We start from the raw sequence: 22,303 nt of genomic DNA on the forward strand, positions 1-22,303 counted from the left end.
TTTGAAACGGAGTCTCGCACTGTTGCCCGGGCTGGAGTGCAATGGCACAATCTCGGCTCACTGAAACTTCTGCCTCCCTGGTTCAAGCAATTCTGCCTCAGCCTCCCGAACAGCTGGGATTATAGGCATGTGCCACTGCGCCCAGCTAAATTTTGTATGTCTAGGGGATCCTGACCTCGTGATCCGCCCGCCTCAGCCTCCCAAAGTGCTGGGATTACAGGCGTGAGCCACAACGCCCGGCCGGACCTCTTCTTGATGCCCGGCAGCAGTTTCCCACCCTGCAGCTACCTACCTTTCCTCCCGGCCTCGGGCGTTTGGGAAGGTTTCACTTGATGAGCGGCAGGCAGAGGTGGGGAAGGAGGTTTCCTCTTTGTCACCTCTTCCTCCTCGTCCTTCTTCTGTCCCTTCCTTTCCTCGTGGCCTGGGGGCGAGGGTGGCCGGTGATCACTGCTCTCCTGGCCCTCCTTGGACGGCTCACTTGGCTCTGGGTCCGGCCTCCCCGCTCTGCGAGACAGCAGCTCTACCAAGTAGGGCCTGCTCAGTTTGGAAAGTGGGGATGCCGGTGGGGTCTGACTGGTGGGCTTGGGAGCCAGTGCTGGCTTCTGTGCCAATGGCATTTTGTTTGTTGCCTTGTCATGCTCTGGAGCCGGGGTCTGGCTGCTAGCCGGTGGGGGCCCAGGCTGGGCCACAGGAGGAGAGCGTCTGCTGGGAGGTTCAGCGGAGTCCCTTCGGATGGAGGGGGCTTGCTTCCGCTCCTGGGGGAGGGATGGGCCATGCTTGATGGACACACCCTCCGTCTCTTTCTCTCCACCCGCGCTCCCCACTGCGGGCGGCCCTGCATCCACGCTGTCTCCGGTGCTGCTGTGCCTCTTCTTTTTCTTCTGTTCGGCCTGTTGGTCGCAGTTGAAGCGCAAGGAGTAGTTGGTCCTTCTCAGTTTTATTCCAAACGGGGAGGTTTTTTCCTCCCCACCTGGCATCACAGGGTCTGGCTTTGCTATCACGTTTGTGGTCTCGCTGTCCGATGAGGTCGCGGACTCTGTGTGGGCCACGACTTTCTGCGGAGGGTAAGGAAGGCTTGGGACAAGGAAAGACGGGAGGTCTTTGGCAAATTTGCATCCCTCGGTGGTGTCTGCGGGCTCCCGGTGCAACTCCGACTTCTCCGGACCCTTCCCGAGCTCGCGAACACCAGCAGGAGGAGGCTGGGGGGCTGTCTCTTCGCCGGGTCCCAGCAGGGTTTTTTTTCGAATGCCTTCTGCTTCCGTGTTCTGTCTGGAGGTCTCCGTGCCACCATCGGAGAATTTCTGCCAGGCAGGCTTAATAGAGAACTTTGCATTGACTGGCGGGGTCTTCCGGAGGTTTCCGCGGGAATCACACCGGCCCCTGGGAGTGGGCTCCTCTCCGGGCATCGATGGTTCCCTCTCGCTGCTGCGCGGGTCATTCTCTGCGTTCTTCAGGATTCTGGACCGAATGGAAGCCCATTCTGCGAGCGCAGCCGCGCTGCTGGGAGGCTCCTGCGGGGGCTTGGCCTTCCCGCTGCCCGTCCGAGCGTCGCCGGGGCCTCGGGGAGGGTTCTCCGCAGCGGGGGTGTCCGCGTGCCTCTTCTCCTCCGACAAGCCCAGGAGCGACTTGCAGGCGGTGTCCTTGATCTGGCTTAGGTTGACAGCCGGGCCGCAGAGCTGCGCGCCAGTGACCAGAATGGCTGTGTGGGGGACACTCAGGGACGAGGGCAGGACGTGCGCAGCCGGGCTGGCTTTGGGGGCCTTTGGTTCCTGGGGGACAGCGGTGGGCCCCGAGTCCTTTGCGGGCGTCACAGGGCTCAGGTTGACTTTGGGGAAGAGAATCTGCTTCCCCCCGGAGGACACCTGGAACGTGTAGGGCCGGGGCATACTCTGCCTCTCGTCCACCTCCTGCCACCGCAGCTCCTCCACCTTGCGGCCTTGTGCAGGAACGGCGGCTTCTTTCCTCTCCACCCGAGGCTGCGCAGCTTCCACGGTCCCCTCTGGTTTCGGAGGAGGCTCCGTGTCCCCTTCTGTCTCTTCCTCGGGCCCAGGATGATCAGGCCCCTGGACATCCCCGCTCCCTCCCTGCTGCTCTCTTGCCCTCTGGGCCTCTGGGTTCTGCTCCTCGCAGATGCTTGGGTCCTCGGAGTGCTCTCTTTGTCCTTCGGGTTTTGGGTGTTCCTGTTCTTCTGGGCTCTCCTCAAAGTCGCTCAGAAGTGCGCTGAGCTGGTCCCTTTCGGCCTCCAGGTGCGCCTGGCCCTGCTCTTCCTCCCCTTCCTCCCCTTCCTCCTCCTCTTCCAGATCCTCCTCTTCCGGGCCCTGCCAGGCCTCCCCAAACTCCTCCGCCGCCTCGGGCGGCCCCTGCACCTCCTCCTGCTGTTCCAGCTCTTCCCTTCGCTCGGCCTCCTCCTCTTCTTGCCTTCTGAGCTCCTCCGCGTGCCTTCCTTCCTCCTCCTCCTGCCGCCTCCGCTCCTCCAGCCTGGCGTCCTCCTCCAGCCGCCGCTCCTCCTCGGCCTCCAGGCGCTCACGCTCCTCCCGCTCCCTCCGCTCGGCGTCCTCCCAACTAGGCGCTTCCAGGCTCTGCCGCTGCTCTTCCCGCGGCGCTCTTTCCGCCTCTAGCGGCGGCTCCTGCCCCTCGCCCTCCTCCTCCAAGAGCTCCTGCCTCCTGTTCTCTTCCCAAAGCCTCCTCTCCAGCGCCTGCAGCCTCTGCTCCTCCAGGCGTCTCTTCTCGGCGGCTTCCGCCTTTTGCCGCTTGCACTTGGCCTCCAGTTCTCGCCAGTAGTCTTCTTGGCGTCGTCTCTCTTCCTCGGAATCTTGCGGACTGGGTTCCTCTTCGTGCCACGTTGGCTTGTCCTCGCCTGGGTGTCCGTTCTGGTCCAGGGGGGCCCGACTCTCAAGGCCCCCTTGCTCATGCTGTGGATCCTAGCATTGGGAAGGGAAACACAATTAGCTTTTTGCTTTCTCCACCCACAGCTGTTCCTCTTCCTAGTCACAGCGCCAGCGGCCCTCTTAATGTCTCAAGAACACTTGGAAGCAGGTGTTCTCAAGTTCAGGAATAGCGAAACTCAGGCATCGGTCACCCCATGCAAGAGTCAGTCGTGGGAATGGAGGAAAGGGCGGGTATTCTGTTTTCCCCTCCAGCTCCTTCATTTGTTGTTCCCTAATTCCTCCTCTTAATATGAACAAACAAGGAAAACCAATATTCCAGCATTAGATAGATGAGCAAAAAGAGACTTCGACTTCATCATTGTCCCCTGAAGCCTGTGACTTGGAAGCCTACCCTAGTCAAACTGAGGGAGTGTTGGCTAAACCACTTTCCACTGCAAAGCAAACACAACGGGTCTGGAGCCCCTCAAAAGGCAACCTCTCCCTCTAAGTCCACCGGGCTCATGCCAGAAAGGGTGAGGAAAGTAAGCAGGCCTGCGTGTCCCACAACACTGTCACAAACTCAAGTTCCCGATGGGGAGACACCCAGGTCTTTCCATGGCTCCACCCCAATGCCAACCCACTTGTAGAATTAGCACCCAGTGAGCAAGGGCACCTGCCTGGTCAGCCCAGGCAGGCTCTACCCACCTGGGCAAGGCGCCTGTGCTTCTTTGACACCCTCTGGTTTTTTGGCTTCACAGCCAGCTTGTGCTTGGCGGCGCTGTTGTCCAGGCGAGCGATGGCCAGGGGGATGGCATCTAAGTTGACACTTTCGATGGTGCCAGCAGAAGAGAAGTGCCTTTTTGGCCGAGACGGTTTAACAGGAGCAGCCTAGAGGGGAGATTAAAATGGAAAGTCAATTGGGATCGGAAGACAAATCGGCAGGGAATCCCAGAACGGCAGCACTCATTCCAGTCCGTGCCTTGCCCAGCCTGGCCCAGGGAATGCAGGTGAGCAGAGGGAACTCCTCAGAAAAATAAATGAACACTTGTTTTGGAACCAAAGGACACTGACTGTTTGTTCCACCAGCATCCACTGGTGTTAACTTGTAAGAGTCATTTAACCTTTAGGAACTAATTTTCCTGCTTTGACTAGTACGAGTTCAGAGCAGCTCCGAGATTAGCAAAACATAGCCAGGAGGCCAAATCCTGCCCACGGCCTGTTTTGGAAAATCAGAGTTTTACTGGGTCACAGCCACACCCATTGTCTTTGGTGGCTTTGTGTGCTAAGAAGAAAGAGTGGCACAAAAGAGAGTACTTGTGGCTTCATGTCACAAAGCCTAAAATAACGAGTAGTTTGCTGACCCCTGCACTAGCTCGCCTCTGTGCTAAGAACTGTTGAACTCTCAGACACTGTATACATGCCTCAGCTCCTACACAGGACCTCAGTCCCTTTGAGACCAGGAATGTGTCTTTTTTCCATCTTTGCATGGATCCCTTTTATGCCCACGTAGCAAACCTCATTTGGTCAGTACTCAGTAAATATTTGTTGAAGGAATGAAGGAAAATAAAGTATAACATCTATGCCTCAAACATGAAATTCCCGATCAGCAAAAATATTTTGGTATGGCTGGGTGTGATGGCTCACACCTATAATCCCAGCCCTTTGGGAGGCCAAGGCGGGCAGATCACTTGAGTCCGGAGTTTAAGACCAGTCTGGCCAACATGGCAAAACCCCGTCTCTACTAAAAATTTTAAAAATAATAAATTAGCTTGGCACAGTGGTGCACACCTATAATCCCGGCTGTGGAGGCTGAGGCATGTGAATTGCTTGAACCCGGGATGCAGAGGTTGCAGTGAGCTGAGATCACTAAGCTGCACTCCAGCCTAGCCCACAGAGCAAGACTCTGTCTCAAAGAAAAAAAAAAGTTTTGGTACAATCACTCCAAAGAAGTCTCAGGGTACTGAGTGCACTGAGAAGATAAAAGGAAGAGGGACCTGATTAAGAAAAATGAATGGCAAAAATCTGCCACAGGGACAAGTGCAGTCCTTCAAAGGATGAATTGTGGAATGGCCTGCAGCTCTAGAATACAGATGCAATCACTAAAAAAACACAACCTCAGATGAAGTGCAGATTTGGAAAGATCAGAGAGAGTGTGACGCAGCCCAAACCCAGAGACCACACTAATCAGAATGTAGGAAGCCACGCCTATACCTACAGAGAATTCACAGGCTGGCAGCAAGCAAAGGGCTGCTGGCCATACAATGCCAGAGTGCCGCAGGGGGGAGCGACGCCAGCAGCTCGGCTGTGGCCAGGGCGTATCTGTTCCTGCCGTAAGCATGGAGTGGTGAGGTTTAGCGGAAGGGCTCCCTTTTTGCAATTATCTTCTATATTGATGCACAAAAGATGAAAGACCAAGCAGCTAGCTCTAAGAGCAAAATAGATGCTCAGTACATATTAATTTATGACAAGAAGCACAGAAAAATCAGACTTTGGCCTACTAGCTTTCATTTATTCATGGTTATCTTTATAATAGGTATCAAATTTTGAGCTATTGCTAAATTAAACATTTGTTTCCATCCCCTAATAGATGCATGAGAAAAAGGAGTCAGAGCCAAATGTGACAGATTGAAGACGTAGATAAGCACTTGACACTGAGATTTAAGTGCTGTGCTGTTTCTAGTTATCCCAGCTGGCTTCCTCATTGTCTGGACGGCAGCACTGTCTTGAGCCATTCCCTTCTTCGGGAACAGATCCTGCTTCCTATACTGTCTGCCAGGCCTTGGGAGGCTGCCTGTCCCCTTGTGCAGATGAAAGGTCCTCACTGGAGCAGATTGGCTCCTACAGAAGAGGTGCCCGGGGAAGAAGGGTCTGCAGGGTTCTTACACTCCTGCAGGTAAAGTCCCAGGTTTAAAAAAAGCACACAGAAAAGTTTAAAAAAACAAACAAACATAAAAGTAGAGAGATGCTGAAGTGCTTTTTTGTTCTGTCTCTCTAGATATAAGAGGACTCTTTTCCCTACAGACTGGAGTTGGGGTATTCTGGAATGCCTTTCTCAATCTATTAACAGGGTCTTGAAGTACATGATCCTTTGAGGAAAGCTACCAACTTCTAGGACCCCAAACGCAGGCATGCTGGAAGTATGGCTAGTTTCCAGAGGAGTGTTCAGGTCCAGCAGTTGCCTTGCCATGGAAACACATGCTCCAACATCTATCACTGGTGGCATTTTGAAGGAATTTAAATATATGAAGGCAACAGTTATGAATGGAAAATAAGGCAGCAGATTGCAAAAAAAAAAAAAAAAGGAAGATCAAAGTTAAGAAAGGAAAGAAGCTAAATAAATAAGTTCAAATCATATTACCTTCTCTTCCATCTCACTTCCAGCTCCAGGGAGATTCAGGGGACTTAGAGAACTTGGCGTATCACTGGACTGGAACAGTAAGAGAGCATTCAAGTCAAAGGCCTGAACAGGAAGTTCTGGGCAAATAACCAGACACTGTCTGTGCCTGGGTAGGGCCGCCCTCTCCTCCACACAGGGGTGCAGCTGGCCTCAGAGAGCCAGCAGGAGTCCCAGCAGGGACTATGCTAATATCAAAACTCCATGGGCACTACCTGAGGCACAGAGGGTGCAGCAGCCTCTCCCCGAGCTCAATGTGTTTCCCACCTGGGTGGTCCCCAGTCTTGGTCCTTTGTGTTTTTCTCCATTGCCTGAGAGAATGTGAGTAGCTCAACAGCCACTTTCCTTGGGGTGCAGGGCTGTGTCACATACATGGCCTCCAACCTCAATGCTTTTGGCCTTGCTGGCTGCCTCTGCCTCTTCTCTGGCCAGACCTCCCCCATCTAAGAAAGGAATGAGAAGAAAGAAGGCCTACCAATGCCACATGCAAAGAGCTGGGCTGAGAAGGGGAAAGACTAGGGAGGAGCCAAAAAAACAGCAGAAAGAGAGAACAAGGCTAAAGATTCATACCCCCATGTCCTAGGCATGACCAGGAGACCCTCAGAGGGTATTTGTACCTTTCATATGGCCCACTATTATCTTCTTTTTCTTTTCTTTTTTTTTTTTTTGAGACGGAGTCTCACTCTGTCGCCCAGGCTAGAGCGCAGTGGTACAATCTCGGCTCACTGCAAACTGTGCCTCCCAGGTTCAAGCAATTCTCTGCCTCAGCCTCCCAAGTCGCTGAGATTACAGGCGCCCCCCCCCCCCACCACACCCAGCTAGCTTGTATCTTTAGTAGAGATGGGGTTTCACCATCTTGGCCAGGCTGGTCTTGAACTCCCGACCTCGTGATCCCCCAGCCTTAGCCTCCCAAAGTGCTGGGATTACAGGCGTGAGCCACGGTACCCGGCCCCTTTTTCTTTTTCTTTAAAGACAGGGTCTCACTTTGTCACCCAGGCTGGAGTGCAGTTGCACAATCACAGCTCACTGCAGCCTAGAACTCCTGGGCTCAAGCCTCAGCCTCTCAGATAGCTGGGACTAGAGGCATGCGCCACCACACCTGGCTAATTTTTTATTTTCTAATTTTTGTAGAGATAAGGTCTTTACAAAATATTGCCCAGGCTGTTCTCAAACTCCTGGCATCAAGTGATCCTCCCACCTCGGCCTCCCAAAGTGCTGGCATTACAGGTATGAGCCATAGTGCCTGGGCCCCGCGATACCATCTGTATTGCCATTTCCTACAAAAGAATCTTTCCTTCTCTTCCAGAGCAATCATGTCAGCTCGCCCTACCTTTGTCCATTCTCCACACCACATTTAGAAGGATCTTCAGAAAATACAAATCAGATTACATCACTGCTCTGCTTAAAATGACTCAGAGGCTTCCTGTTATCTTCAAAATATAATTTACCTGTTTCTTGCGGTCTATACAATCCAGCTTGGCACCTTGCTTTACCCTCCCCTTGTCCCCACCGGAGTCCTGCTCCACTTCTCATCCAAAGAAGAGACTTCTCCACCACCAAGTTACTCACTTTTCCATTACCCTGTTTTATTTTATGTGCAGCCAGCATTTTTCTTGATCTGAAATGATTCTATTTATATATTTGTTGACTTGTTTGTTGAGTGACTCCTCTCATTAGGGTGTAAACTACAGAGGTGGGGGACCCCTTGTAGAATCTTGCTCATCTCTAAAACACCCACAGCTGAGACAGAGCCTGCTGAACAAACAATCCCCCAGGCCACAGTGCCCAGCACTTATGAGGTCATCAGTAACAGTGAGGACACTTGCTTCGTCCTCAGGAAAGCCCTGCACCAAGGTGATGGCTGTTGCTGCTGCCTAGCACTAGAGAGGTTGGGAAGAGCGATTTTAGACCTGGCGGGAGAGACAGGCCATCCCCGCTTGACCTACCACACAAAGGGTGTCAATGAGTGGGTGACAGGTGTCACAATGGGCAACAGGGAAGAAATATCCTTCATGTCCTTCCTCACTTTCCTCTGCAAGTCGCTTGTCTTTCTCACTACTCTTGTGATGCATCAGTTGATAATGCATGATTTCTTCTGAGGCACACCCATTGTAATAACACCCAGCAAAATTCCAGGGGTCTTGATACAGAGCCTAGAGAATGCTTTTTTTTTTAAACTGAAACCTCAGTGCCTCATCTAGACTTGCTGACTTGCTACTGGTTGGACTTTGCTCCTTTTTCCCTAAGAGGTCTAAGGGCATCTTTGCTGCTGCTGTGGAGGAACTCTCATTTCAGGATATGCTCAGTGTCAAGGGATCAAATTTAGACAGGAAGGTGCTGGAATGTGACTTTCTTTCCAGACTAGGTCCTCTTCAAGTTGGCCTGTTTGATGTCTCCTATCTCATTGAGCCCCTACACATTTCTTTTTCCATTTCACTTTAAATTAGTCCAGTTGGACAAATAATTACGCAGTGCTGCAAAGCAGGCAGTGGCTTAGTCCTAGGGAGACATAGATGTGTCAGACCCAGTTTGTCCTCAAGGAACCCCAAGTTAAGAGATGGAGAGAAAACAGTTACATGGACATAGATAGGGAGTGCAGATGTGTAAAACATGGTGAAGACACATAGTGAAGGCATGAGAAGACAGCACAGCTTGGGGTGAGGCCAGGTATAGCTTCCAGAGGAGGCGAGTGTAAGCCTTGAAGGATAAGTGAAAGACACTGGGAAGAGCACCTGCAAAAGGCATGTCTCCTCTTCCTCCCCCTCCTCATTGCAGGCTCCAGGTTAGGACACCTACCCAGGTGCCCTGAGCTACTAATCAGAAAAGCTCCTCTCCCCAGTTGCCCCACTGCAGACCCCAGGGTTACTGGAGGCCCAGTGTCCTGCCCTGGTTTCTGAGCAATCCACTCACTTCCTGGAGGAGACTTACCTTGTTCTCAGCGTCTGAGAGGGTGATGTCCTGCTGAGTCACAATTTCCATGGGACTGGTCAGGAACAGATCCTCTTCTAGGCCAGCCTCTCCACTGTTTGCCTTCTTCATGGGAATGGCATTGGGTGGCCGCTGCCCAAACTTGATATTCTTGCCCAACTGTTGCTGGAGAGAAACGGAAGAAAGACATTCTGAAGCAGTGAAGCAGTTCACAAGCAGCACGACCAGGTTCTCCGGCATATCTAGTGAGCACTGAGGCATACCTTGTGCACCACTGATTCTAGAGTCAACACCATGCCAGGAAACCATGCCGCCACCCTGTAATAAGTTAATTTCTTTTCCACTTTCTTTTCTTTTTTTCTTTCCCACCTTCAACCCATGGGCTTTTTCGTCTAGCCACCTCTTTCACGGAGATCCCAACATTTCCCGGTGGGCAAGGTGGCCACATTTTCTGAACCAAAAGTTGAGATATATGTTATGACGAAAATTTTTGATTAACCTATAAATTCATTTATATAAAAAGTTTTTTAAAAGTGAAAAAAAATTATAGAAAACAGTTACATGAAATGTAGGAACTGCTGGGGGAAATCAAGACCCTTAACGTTGGTGCAACTCTCCAGACCCTTTGGGACATATTCCCTTTGAAGATCTATACTTCTGCAGCCTCCTCCACCAGCCCTTAGCTCAAGAGCCCAAACCAGAACATTGCATTCTGCCACACTGGGTCACTGCCAAGGCAAAGTAACCCAGGGCCAGCAAGTCTTTCCATGATCAATACTGAAACCCTGAAAAGAATAGAACAATTGGGATGTCCTCTTTGCCTTGCTGTGGCCACCTAACAAAGGGGACAAAGGAACCGAGTGGGGAAAAGGGGACAAAGGGGACAAAGGAACTGAGTGGGGAAAAGCCAAGGAGGGCCTGATTACTGGTGAGTGGCAGCTAAAAGGACAGGGAGAAGGGAAGGGGAAATGGGGTTAAAATTAGAAAGGTTAAATAGTATTTGCAAGTAGAGGAAGGTCAAATTAGAAAAGCAAAATGTCTTCAGAAGTTGCCCAAAGTCCCCTGGAGGTAAAATTGCCCCCAGCTGAGAACCACTGCTGTAGACCTAGGTCCTTGGGTTTCATAGTCATTATATGCCTCAAAACAGGTATTTTCTGATGTTCATCTTTTGTTTGTTTGTCTCAGACAAACAAACAAACAAAAGATGAACATCAGGGTCTGGTTCTGTTGGCAGGCTGGAGTGCAGTGGCACAATTTCGGCTCATTGCAACCTTTACTTCCCAGGCTCAGGTGATTCTCCCATGCTCGGGTGATCCTCCTACCTCAGCCTCCCAGGTAGCTGGGATTACAGGCATATACCACCATGGCCAGCTAATTTTTGCATTTTTTGTAGAGATAGGGTTTCACCAAGTTGCCCAGGCTGGTCTCAAACTCCTGGACTCCAGCAATCCACCCACCTCGGCCTCCCAAAGTGCTGGGATTACAGGTGTGAGCCACCACACCTGCCCTGATATTTATCTCTAATCTGGCTAATATTTAATCTCACAGGACTGCAAAGAGCCATAGCAATCACCTACTCAAACCGCTCCCCTCTGCAAAAAAAAAAAAGTCTGAGGCCTGGTAGAGAGAGGTGACTGGTCCAAGCTTACGGAAATGAGTAGCTCCAAAGGAATCTGAACTCAGGTCTTGTATTTTATTTATTTATTTATTTATTTATTTATTTATTTAATTTTTTGAGATGGAGTCTTGCTTTGTCGCCCAGGCTGGAGTGCAACGGCACGATCTCGGCTCACTGCAACCTCTGCCTCCTGGAATCAAGCGATTCTCCTGCCTCAGCCTCCCAAGTAGCTGGGATTACAAACGTGTGCCACCATGCCCAGCTAATTTTTGTATTTTTGGTAGAGATGGGGTTTCACCACGTTGGCCGGGCTGATCTTGAACTTCTGACCTCGTGATCCACCTGCCTCGGCCTCCCAAAGTGTTGGGATTACAGGCGTGAGCCACTGCACTCAGCCTAGATCTTTAAAAAATAACATTCAGTGTTGTTTTCATTGTACTCCACGGTGTTCATAAATTTGACATTGTACTTCTTTCTTCCAGGGGTAGAAATACAGAGATGGAGTATTTCTAACACTTCACTGATGTTCCCTGGTGGAAGAATCCCTTGAGGGATATGTCTTCTCTCCCTTTGAACTCAGTGGTACCAAATCCACCCACCTTTGCCCAGCTGCCCCTCAGCCTTGCACAGTGGGCAGCGAGACTGCAGAGACATAACAGCGATGAGCCCAAGGCTCCCTCCCCACACCCCCGGGGACCCCAGCATGCCAAGTCAGGAGCACAGCCAGGCAAGGGCTTGTATTGGATCCACTGGTATTTCAGCCTGAGCCTCACTCTCCCAGCCTCACAGGAAAGCAGCACACATGAAAAGCCAAGTTCAGCAAGGGAAGTACAGCGTCAGCAGCCTGGAAGCGTTGTGGGGAGGAGAAGCCTGAAAAGGGTGTCTTCTAAAAACAAGTCCAACGGGAAGTAGCAGGTAGTATCTGCTCTAAGCGAATCAATAAGCAGGCACAGTTAGAACAGCCGATGGATGGAGTTAGACAAGAGGACATGGAATAACAAGGTCACAGGCCCGTCTAACCCTGCAGCCTTGGGAGAGGGGTGGGGACCCGTGCAGAAGAGGTGGGTATGGTTTCTGTGTCCTCCCAGCCCAGCCTTCTCGAGAAGTATTGGCCACGAGCTGGAAACTGTTCTAAATCCCCTAAGATTGAGACATCTCCTGTTGGGAGGGTCTGCTCTTTACCAATGCTGAGATGAGGACATTTCTTGTGCTTTCAGTGGAAAGGAGAATTCCTTTTTTTTTTTTTTTTTGACACAGGGTCTCCTTCTGTCACATAGGCTAGAGTGCATGATCATAGCTCCCTGCAGCCTCGATCTCCTGGGCTCAAGTGATCCTCCTGCATTAGGCACCCAAAGTGCTCGGATTACAGGTATGAGCCACTGCAGGCAGCCGGAAAAGATAATTATTTAAGGAACTTCCAAGGAGTACCTGACCTAACACACTAATACCATTTAATTAGGATTTTTGCCATCATCACAAAAAAGAACAAATATACTTAAACTTCACTTCATTTTAAATTTTTAAAATTTAATTATATTTTTTAGTCAGGGTCTCCTGTTGCCCAGGCTAAAGTGCAGTGGTGCCATCATAGCTCACAGCAGTCTCAAACTCCTGGGCTCAAGTAATCATCCCACTTCAGCCTCCTAAGTAGGTGGGATTACAGGTGCATACCACCATGCCTATTTTTTTAAAATTTTTGTAGAGTTGGGTGGGGCCTTGCTATGTTGCCCAGGCTAGTCTGGAACTCCTGGACTCAAGCAATCCTCCTGCCTCAGCCGCCCAAGTGCTGACATTACAGGCATGAGCCGTTGCACCTGGCCTGCTTTACTTCATTAGGGCCACTTTTATAATACTCATGTTGGTCCATTTTGATGCTTACAAGGCAAAAAAAAGAGTATGGCAAAATGTAATCACAGTCTGAATTGAAATAATGTCCAAAGATGGAATGACTATTATATCTACAAATAGAAAAGAGAACATAGAAAGAAAAAAAAAATGGAGTAAGTACAGGAAAAAGAAGGTGCCTGGTACAAAGCAGGGAAATGAAAAGAGAATGTTCAGAAGTGAAGTTGAGAATTAAAGAAAAGATGGAAATCCGGGGCTATGCTAGACCTAAAAAAAAAAAAAAAAAAAAAAAAAAAAAAAAAAAAAAAAAAAAAAAAAAAAAAAAAAAAAAAAAAAAAAAAAAAAAAAAAAAAGAAAGAAAAAGAAAAAAAGGAGAATTAAAGAAAAGAGACAAATCGAGAGGAAGGGACAGCGAACAGAGAAAATGCATAAGGAAGAAGAGGGAGAAGGGGCCAGGAAGAGCAGGAGCCCAGCAGCAGCTGCAACAGCTGGGGGACGTGGGCAGGAGAGGGCAGCGGGAGAAGAGGAGGGAGGGCGGGTAGCAGAATGTATCTATCATGTAGTCACAGATACGTTCATCCTGTCAAAATCAGCATCCTGCTGCTGTCTTTTAGAATGAAAGTGTGCATCTTAGTAAAGAAGCTGACTTGAAGTCCCCCCAAAGAAAACAAGCTCAGGCTGGTGGCTGGGGAACTCAGAAGAGAAACTGAGATGAAAGGGGAATGTGGCCATGACGAGGAGGAGGGCTACAGTTTCTATGTCCAGACGAAGGACTGTCCTCAAAGAATGCCCTACAGCTGTCTGGGATGAGCCGGTGGACCCAGGCCAGGACCGGACTCAGGGTCCAAGGCATGGTGCTCAATCCTCAGGTACTCAAGGCCAAGGCCTCGCCCCTACAGGCTCTCCCTGCGGTACATCCTCTGAATGCTTCCTTCAGCCAACTCAGAGGAGACTGGCTGATATTTATTATAGGAACAATTAAAAGTTTAGTACTAACACCTATCTGGCAATCTCAGGTGTTACATGAGTTGACTATGTGAACAAATGTGTCTTTTTTTTACTTTAATTCTGCCGACTATTCAGGCATTGTCATGAGAGGAACTATGAAATAAACAATGCCTGAAAACCAGGCTGTTTGAGATAAACCAGCCTTTAAGTTTTCAGAGAGATAAACTACCACTCCTCCCATCTTTACATATATATATATCCCTAGTCTCCATCTTTTTTTTTTTTTTTTTTTTTTTTTTTTTTTTTTTTTTTTGAGATGGAGTCTCACTCTGTCACCCAGGCTGGAGTGCCAATGGCACGATCTCGGCTCACTGCAACCTCCACCTCCTGGGTTCAAGTGATTCTCCTGCCTCAGCCTCCTGAGTAGCTGGGACTATAGGCAGCCACCACCACACCCAGCTAATTTTTGTATTTTTAGTAGACACGGAGTTTCACCATGTTGGCCAGAATGGCCTCGATCGCCTGGCCTCAAGTGATCCATCCACCTCAGCCTCCCAAAGTACAGAAATTATAGGCATGAGCCACCACGCCCGGTCCCCAGGCTCCTTCTTTATACACACGGGAAGTATAAGTAGAAGGGAGAGTGGAAACTCGTGCCTCTACGGATACTCCATGTTGCTGGTGGCCATGAATAGAGTTACTGTTGAGACTGGAATGTGAGTGACAAGGAACTATATTTTATTCATTCAAATTGGACCATTTTGTTGAAATGTGGAATGCTGGAGAATGACGTTATAGGAATGCACATCCATATTTATAAGGCTTATTCCTACAGTGTGGAAATGCCGAGCACACCGTATTCTGCAGCTCTCTGCCAGTGTCTAGATTTTCCCATGCTTCAGACTACGTCTGAAGAGCAAAGCAGAAAAAAAAAAAAATAATAAAGTTGTTGTCTTCTTGAGCAAACTACAGGTATCTCCATAGTTAAAACGAATTAAAAAAACCATACAGAATTAAAGACATCCTCCTCTAGGAAGAAGTGGCTAAGAGTGGGTATTTATTCTTTGTGTCCTTGACAGCTGCATTAAGGTGCCAAAATCCCCGAATGTATGACTTTGGTATTTGTAAGTGAAATCCAGCTTGGTGGGAGATAGAAGCTACTCAGGATGGAAATTCTCCCTCCTGCACCAGATAATCCATGGTACAAACAGACTAAGCATTTCCTGACAAAAGTATGGTATAATCCTAAAAATTACCTGCAGACTTAGACTGGTACCCCTGAGGTTTATCACCAGTTGGTGCATACCTCACAGCCTGGTCTGATCTTAAACAAACAGGCACCCTCCCTGATCCATGCTAGTGGGCAGCTGTAGGGAACGTTAAGGTCATTGTAGTTGAAATGCAACCAAGTGCAAAGCTTCTGAAGCCGCTCTGTGCTACAACAGTGATTTTATAGAGATCACAGATCTTAAGAGCAGGAGGGGCCCTCTGATCACCCCTTGTGTGCATGCCCCTTAGTTTTCAGAAGGAAAAAGTGTCAGTGAGGTTAAACAACTTCACCCAAAGACACACAGCCAGGTGGGGCCGGCCTTGTATTTCACCACATTCTGTCACTCATTCAATTGGTATTCATACTACCAGCCATGAAGCAACTCTGTTATGTACAGAGTCATCACAAAGGACATCACTGCTGGTGTTGTCCCAATAACTGCCCTATATATTTATTTTCACTATGCACATGTACTATTTTTATATTTAGAAAAAAATGGTGATTTTTCTCTTAAAAAGTTCAATCTTTTGCCACAGAAATTGTGGCAGATGGTGGATTCACGTTACTCAGGAAAGGGGAGGCTGGTTTATGCTGTCTTCAGTTCTTCTGTACTCAGTGGTGAGATATCAATGGGCAACCTAGGACAGTTCTCGGTTAGCTGACCATGTGCGGGCACTAGAGGGCAATCTTTCCAAACGCAGGCATTGCAGACACCCTTCTGTGGGTCTCTAGGGGCTCCAAGGGCTGGAAGTTTCTTAAGCCACAGAGAAAAATGGCATTCCAATAGACATCTCATTTCAGAAGAATGTCTTAGTAATGGTGGCTAATCAGCTTGCCAGGACATATACTGTCAAATAGGTGTTTTCCATTACTTCTCTTTTTTTAAAAAATAAACATACACACATACACAAAGACAATTCCAGACATAAAAACATACATGCCTCAGACACAATTAAATTCTCTCATTCCATGCTGGCATCTACAAGGGGGCAGTCTCTTAGGCTGCTTACTAAGCATCAATACCAGCAGCACGCTGTCATGGAAAAATGCAAAGCATTCATGCAAGTTAATAAAGTTACTATCATTTCTACAACTTACCAGGAACATACTGCTTAGTCGACTGAAAAATAAAGCACAGTCTTTTTGGGGGTGATACAGTTATATCTCAAGTCACTCCAAAAAATTACATTTTTATTGATAATGGTCCCCATTTCCCTCCGCAAAGAGCGAACAAAGCCTTTTATGTTTTCAAAAATATAACTACAGAGCTAAAAGGAAGCTTGTGAATCCACGCAGCAGAAGCAAAACTAGGCAGACCTCGTATGAATGGATATTGTCAAAATGAGCGCACACAAATTAAATAGTTATTCTGCTTTACTCACATTTTTCTTCCTGCGTTTATACAATTGTTGCTTCGGGGAAGTTAGTCATTTTACATTTTATTAATTATGACATCAGATTTTTTAAAGTCATGCTTTACTGTTAACAGAAATACCAGGCACTCACATATTTTTATTTTCCATCTTTCCAATATTGCAGAATTATACAGTATATTTTTTACAACACGAAATCCACTTCTTGGTGTGGCAGTGGCATGTGGTGTGATCTGACACAGCAGATATCATTGAAGACAAGAGATTTGTATCTGATTTTTTTTGAAAAACTCCTAAAAAGCTCTCATAAAATACAGCTGTTTTGTGAACTGAAATCTGTAAGTCATTCCTCTTAGAAAGGGGATATGATGAACCAGAAGTTCACAACTTCTTAAGAATAATATTGCAAGAATTGAAAGACTTGAAGAAGGAAAGGTAAAGAGGAGGTGGGTCAAGGTTTTCTTTGGCCTTCGCCATCCCTCTTCTTCAGCCCGTAAGAAGTCATAGCTTGCTTTTTCTACAAAAAGTGTAAGAGCACAGCCAGCTGGAACCAAGAAGGGAAGCTGGTTAGGAAACGCTGAGCTATGAAGGACATGTCTGAGGCTGGCCCTGAGGGTGGGACTACGGCTTTGGGCAGTGGTGGCAGCAGGCATCAAGATCTAGGCAAGTTGGGTGTGGTTCCCGTCTGCCACATGCTACATTCAGCTGGGTGTTATGTGGAATATGTGACCAGTCACATGTTCCTGGTCACACATTCAGGACGAAATTTTTCTGAGTACAATCCTTCAGTGTATCAGTAGCTACTGAGGGTAGTTGTTCTTTTTTTTTTTTTTTTGCTCGTTCATTGATTCATTTATTAATCCATTGCTGTACACTTACAGACAGGTGGCAATCAGCAGCCCAGGGCCCTCTGTTCATAACTTGGAGAGCCTCCAAGCAGCTAGCTGGAGAGCCTCAGAGAAGTGCTTGCTTGGGCCTTTCTCTTGGGTAAGAGAAGTTTTTTTTGACAAGCTCTCACTCTGTCACCCAGGCTGGAGTGTGGTGGTGTGATCTCAGTTCACTGCAACCTCCACCTCCCAGGCTCAAGCCATCTTCCTGCTTCAGCTTCCTGAGAAGCTGGGACTACAGGCCATGCCCGGCTAACTTTTGTATTTTTGGTAGAGACGGGGTTTCACCATGTTATCCAGGCTGGTCTTGAACTCCTGAGCTCAAGCAATCCACCTGCCTCAGCCTCCCAAAGTGCTGGGATTATAGGCGTGAGCCACCATGCCTAGCCAGGTGAGAGAATTATCTGCCAAGCAACTAGGCAGACCTCATAGTCAGGCTCTAAGTGTCTTTGCTCTTCTTGTTTTTCCTGTATTGCCAGTCATTTCAATCATATTTAGTGAAGAATTCTTTATTATATTTTCATTGTTAGGGAGGTACCACCTGAGTAAATTTTAGGTAGGAAAACTGCCCCACTCTGCAGAGTGAACTGGAAGGAGGCTTACATGCTTTGTGATTTTCTTCTGAAACAAGGTGGCTCAGGGTAGCGAGATTTACAAACACAGTAGAAAAATAGAGTCATATTCACTGTCCAATTATAGACTTGGAAAGTGGATACGTGTTATATACACTCTCAGTTGACAGTTAGCCCCAATTCAGAGATTATGGGCAATGCTCAACGATTAGGAACTTTTCCTCACATCCAAGTCCTGCAGGTTTTTTTTTTTTTAGATGGAGTCTCACCCTGTCACCCAGGTTGGAATGCAGTGACATGATCTCGGCTCACTGCAACCTCCACCTCCTGGATTCAAGTGATTCTCCTGCCTCAGCCTCCCTTGTAACTGGGATTACAGGTGTGCACCACCATGCCCAGCTAATTTTTGCATTATTAGTAGAGACAGTGTTTTGCCATGTTGCCCAGGTTGGTCTTGAACTCCTGAGCTCAAGCAGTCCACCCGCCTTGGCCTCCCAAAGTGCTAGGATTACAGGCTTGAGCCACCATGCCTGGCCCCAAGTCCTGTAGCTTCTCTTGGATACTTGTTCTCACGTCCAGTAAAATATGAGGGGATAATTTGAAAGAAAAGGAGAGGGTGTGTCATGCAGGTGGCTGCAATGGTGACAGTGTAGCTTTTGCAGGTAGACAGGAGGTGTCCAGGGAATAGAGTCAAATTCAAGACAGCAACAATTCTGGCCAGGAGTGACCCCTGGACCTCCCAATCCATTACTCAAGGCCAAGCTCAGGACTTTTCCCACTTCCCTCCAGAGCTGGGCCCCTCCTATGGCTCTGACCTTCCACTCTCAAGCTGTCTTACCTGAAGAGTTTTGACTTTGCCCAGGATGTTGTCCTGTGACATTGCTTGAACTGTCTGCTCACTTTCTGCTCCCCCATCAGGGATAAAAATACTGTCATGGGAAAATGCCCGGGATCCCATAGAATAGTTGAAGGACCTGGAATGCAAATCATGTGCTTCATTTTATTAGGATAAAATTTCTTGTGGCAATTCAGTTTTCCGTTTTTCCTGATTGGAGGGACTCCACCCACATTCCCTGTCTCGCTCAGCAAGCACTTCCAGCATTGTGTCCCTTTCTGCTGGGGGTCAGCCAAGGAGTTGGGTAGACGAAAGGGACCCACAGGCACAGGGGGGCACATCTCTTACACAATCCTGGTTCAGAACTACTCACTGTGAGAACACAAAGACAGTTACGTATTTGTATAGGATCCAGGACAGAAGGCACTGCAGAACTTTTAATTGGAAAAGCGTTTCTCCAGCTGAGCTGTCACTATCAGTTTTGTCCCAGTAAGCCTTGCCAAACAGAATTTATTAAGTAACATGCAAATCTAGAAGAGGCAAGGATTTCTTTCTTTTGGATTATAACCAAACTGAAAGAAGATACATACATCCCAAACAAAGACTTTGGAAGAAGATTAGAGAATTATTGATAGAGACGATAAACGCTTTAGGAATTTCAAGAAAATGGGAGACATTTGTGTTAGGGCCATTCTGACAGCTTTGCCTATATGGAACACCTTATAGGTGGCTGGTGTTTTTAAGGAAAAGTTTTAAAATTTTTATTTATTTATATTTTTTAGGGACAGGGTTTCGTTCTGTTGCCTAGGCTGGAGTGCAGTGGTGTGATCACGGCTCAATGTAGCCTCAAACTCCTGGGCTCAAGGGATCCTGCAGAGTGACTAGGAATACAGTCGTCTGCTCCCACATCCAGCTAATTTATCTTATTTTTTTTATAGGAATGGGTTCTTGCTATGTTGCCAAGGCTGGTTTTGAACTCCTGGCTTCCTCACAAAGCACTGGGATTACAGGCATGAGCCACTAAGTCCAGCTAAAACACTTTAGTTGAAGGGTGGGACTTGGAAAAAGTCTGGACATCTACCTGACAACGAGGAATAAGCCATGTGAAAAGCATGAAGAGGGCTGGGTGCAGTGGCTCACGCCTCTAAGCCCCAGCACTTTGGGAGGCGGAGACAGGTGAATCATCTGAGGTCAGGAGTTTGAGGTCGGCCTGGACAATATGGTGAAACCCCATCTCTACTAAAAGTACAAAAAAAAAATTAGCCAGGCATGGTGGCAGGCACATGTAATCCCAGCTACTTGGGAGACTGAGATGGGAGAATTGCTTGAACCTGGGAGGCAGAGGTTGCAGTGAGCCAAGATCGTGCCACTGCACTCCAGCGTAGGCAAGACAGAGCGAGACTCCATCTCAAAAAAAAAAAAAAAAGGAAATGCACAAAGAGGAAGGAGCAGAAGCAAACTGTTCCTTACTTGATCTTGGAAACTAACTTATCTCTGGGAAAGAGCGCACACTGAGGCTGCCAGCTCCTCACAGGGGCAGGAAGAGCAGCAAGGCAGGCACATTCCCACGATGCCAGGCAAAACAGGTGGCACCTGGAGGGGAGAGAGAGCATCACCTCCCCTTTCCCCTCCCCAGAAAGAGGGCCCGCTGGGGTTTCCCCAGTGACCAAGGGCATGAGAGAATAACCAGCACCAGGGGCGGGTGTTCCCAGGTGCTGCCTCTAAACTGAATTACAGAATGCAGTGTGCAACGTCCTGGGGCAGCTGTACTTGTTATCTGCCCAAATCTAGACCCTGTTGGGAACACTAATTACCAAATATTACCATCTAGTGTGCTAAATTACAGGCAACATGGTGTAAAAGTGTGTGAGGTTTACAAACAAAAGACTTGGATGTGAGCCTCCTGGATATGTGATCTTAGGCAACAATAATAATTATTATAAACATCAGCCCTTACTTTGATTTAAAAAAAAAAAAAACTGTGTGGAGTTTTACTTTCATTATCTCATTTAAGCCCCATCATCACCACCTTGTGACAGATGAAACTCAGTGAGTGAATAACTTATATAAAGATGTCCACATTGAAATAGTAGGTTGAGAAACTGAATTCACATCTGCTGAGAATAATTCCATGCCAGCCAGCTGCCACATTTTAAAGTGGTAGAAGGTCTTATAGTATTGCCACCCTTGAGTGACACAGGGTATGGGAGATGGTGCAGATGCCACGCAGGATGGAATATGAGAGGGCTGAAGATACTAAATAGCTAGAATAATGCCTAAGTCTTCAGCTAAATAACACAGGGCACCATATAGCAGCAATTCCCTTCGTGAAATATGAGGCAGTCTTTGAGGAAACATGCAGGGAGATTAGTATGTTATGCTCTCCCTGTCCTCAGAGAATCTGGGACCTATGTCACAAACTGAGCTTCCACATTCACCTAAAAATGTTATGAAAAAAACTTTCCATTTGAAGTTGTGGAATCGAACTTCTGAACATTCTGTCTAAACTTCTTTTTCAGACCCCTGGTTATGACTCCGATGAGAGAAGGGGTAAATGACTTCGTTTCTATACCATATTTTTGCAAAGGACATATATATATATGTATATATATGTGTATATATGTATGTATATATATATATATGTATATATATATGTACACACACACATATATATATTCCAAAACATAAATACATACATATATATGTGTGTGTGTATATGTGTATGTGTGTATATATATATATATACACACATGTTCCCAAACATTCATGTAAACACTTATATGCCCATGTCTAAGTCCATCTTAGATGCTCAGTAAATGTCTCCTAATTTCTCACAGTTGTGTGTATAGAATCCACCAGTGCTAGGTTAAGTTCCATTCCAGTCTCTAAGTCAACCTTGACATCCCATTATTTCTTTCCACATAGGCTAAGAATTGGCCCTCTTCCTGCACTTTGGTGTTGACTCCAAACATTCCTGTTGCCAGCAAAGACCTGATGTCCATCCATTACCCACTTCCAGATGATCATATTGAAAAACAGAGAAAATGCAGAGAAATCATAGTAGTAGTAGTAACTATAATAGTGGTGGTCACAGTGGTAATATTTATCCTAAATTTTTTGGACACTTGTGATGTATCTTGCACATGTGCTAACCTCTTTAACATAATATCAGAATCTTTCTGATACAGAATATTTAAATCTTATGTGGTAGGCACTGTTAGTAAGCCTGTTTTATGGGCAAGGAAACGAAGGTTTGAAGACAATGAGCAATTTGCCATAAATAAGTAACTGTCTATATGATAATTCTTTTCTGGCCTCTCTTCCATTGGTCTACTTGTCTGTTTTTTTGTTTTGTTTTTACTTTTTTTTTTTTTAACTTGTCTGTTTTGATACCAATAATATCACACTATCTTAATTGCTGTAGCTTTTTAAGGAGTCTTGATATCTAGTAGTTTAAGTTTTTCAGCTTTGGTTTTCTGAGTTTTAAAAATGTATTTATTTATTTTTTAAGGTGGCTATTCTTGTCTCTTTGTATTTCTACATATTGTTTTTTTTTTTTTGAGATAAGGTCTTGCTCTGTTCCCCAGGCTGGAATACAGTGGCATGATCTTGGCTTACTGTAACCTCTGCCTCCCGGGTTCAAGCAATTCTCCTACCTCAGCCTCCCGAGTAGCTGGGATTACAGGTGCCTGCCACCACAACTGGTTAGCTTTTATATTTTTAGTAGAGATGGGGTTTTGCCATGTTGGCCAGACTGGTCTCAAAC

The 22,303-nt window shown here is 47.3% G+C and overlaps 1 protein-coding gene across 4 annotated transcripts in view; it reads right to left on the reverse strand.

The window, feature by feature from the left end:
- CRACD (capping protein inhibiting regulator of actin dynamics) overlaps positions 1-22,303 on the reverse strand; it is a 157,982-nt gene that overhangs the window by 11,569 nt on the left and 124,110 nt on the right. The window contains exons 3-8 of one of the 4 annotated variants that reach the window (XM_017518506.2): positions 18,541-18,676; positions 15,969-15,990; positions 9,190-9,354; positions 6,226-6,294; positions 3,573-3,755; positions 293-2,921 (exon numbers count right to left, since the gene is read on the reverse strand). In XM_017518506.2, the coding sequence (XP_017373995.1) occupies positions 293-2,921; positions 3,573-3,755; positions 6,226-6,294; positions 9,190-9,354; positions 15,969-15,990; positions 18,541-18,638 (3,166 nt within the window). In that variant the 5' untranslated portion in view covers positions 18,639-18,676. Of the gene's footprint in view, positions 1-292; positions 2,922-3,572; positions 3,756-6,225; positions 6,295-9,189; positions 9,355-15,968; positions 16,010-18,540; positions 18,677-22,303 lie in introns of those variants that run through there. The other 3 variants (XM_037734899.1, XM_017518505.2, XM_017518507.2) reach the window with 3 other exon arrangements.

The sequence above is a fragment of the Cebus imitator genome, unplaced genomic scaffold (assembly GCF_001604975.1).
Source record: "Cebus imitator isolate Cc_AM_T3 unplaced genomic scaffold, Cebus_imitator-1.0 Scaffold682, whole genome shotgun sequence".
In the NCBI taxonomy this organism is placed as follows: Eukaryota; Metazoa; Chordata; class Mammalia; order Primates; family Cebidae; genus Cebus; species Cebus imitator.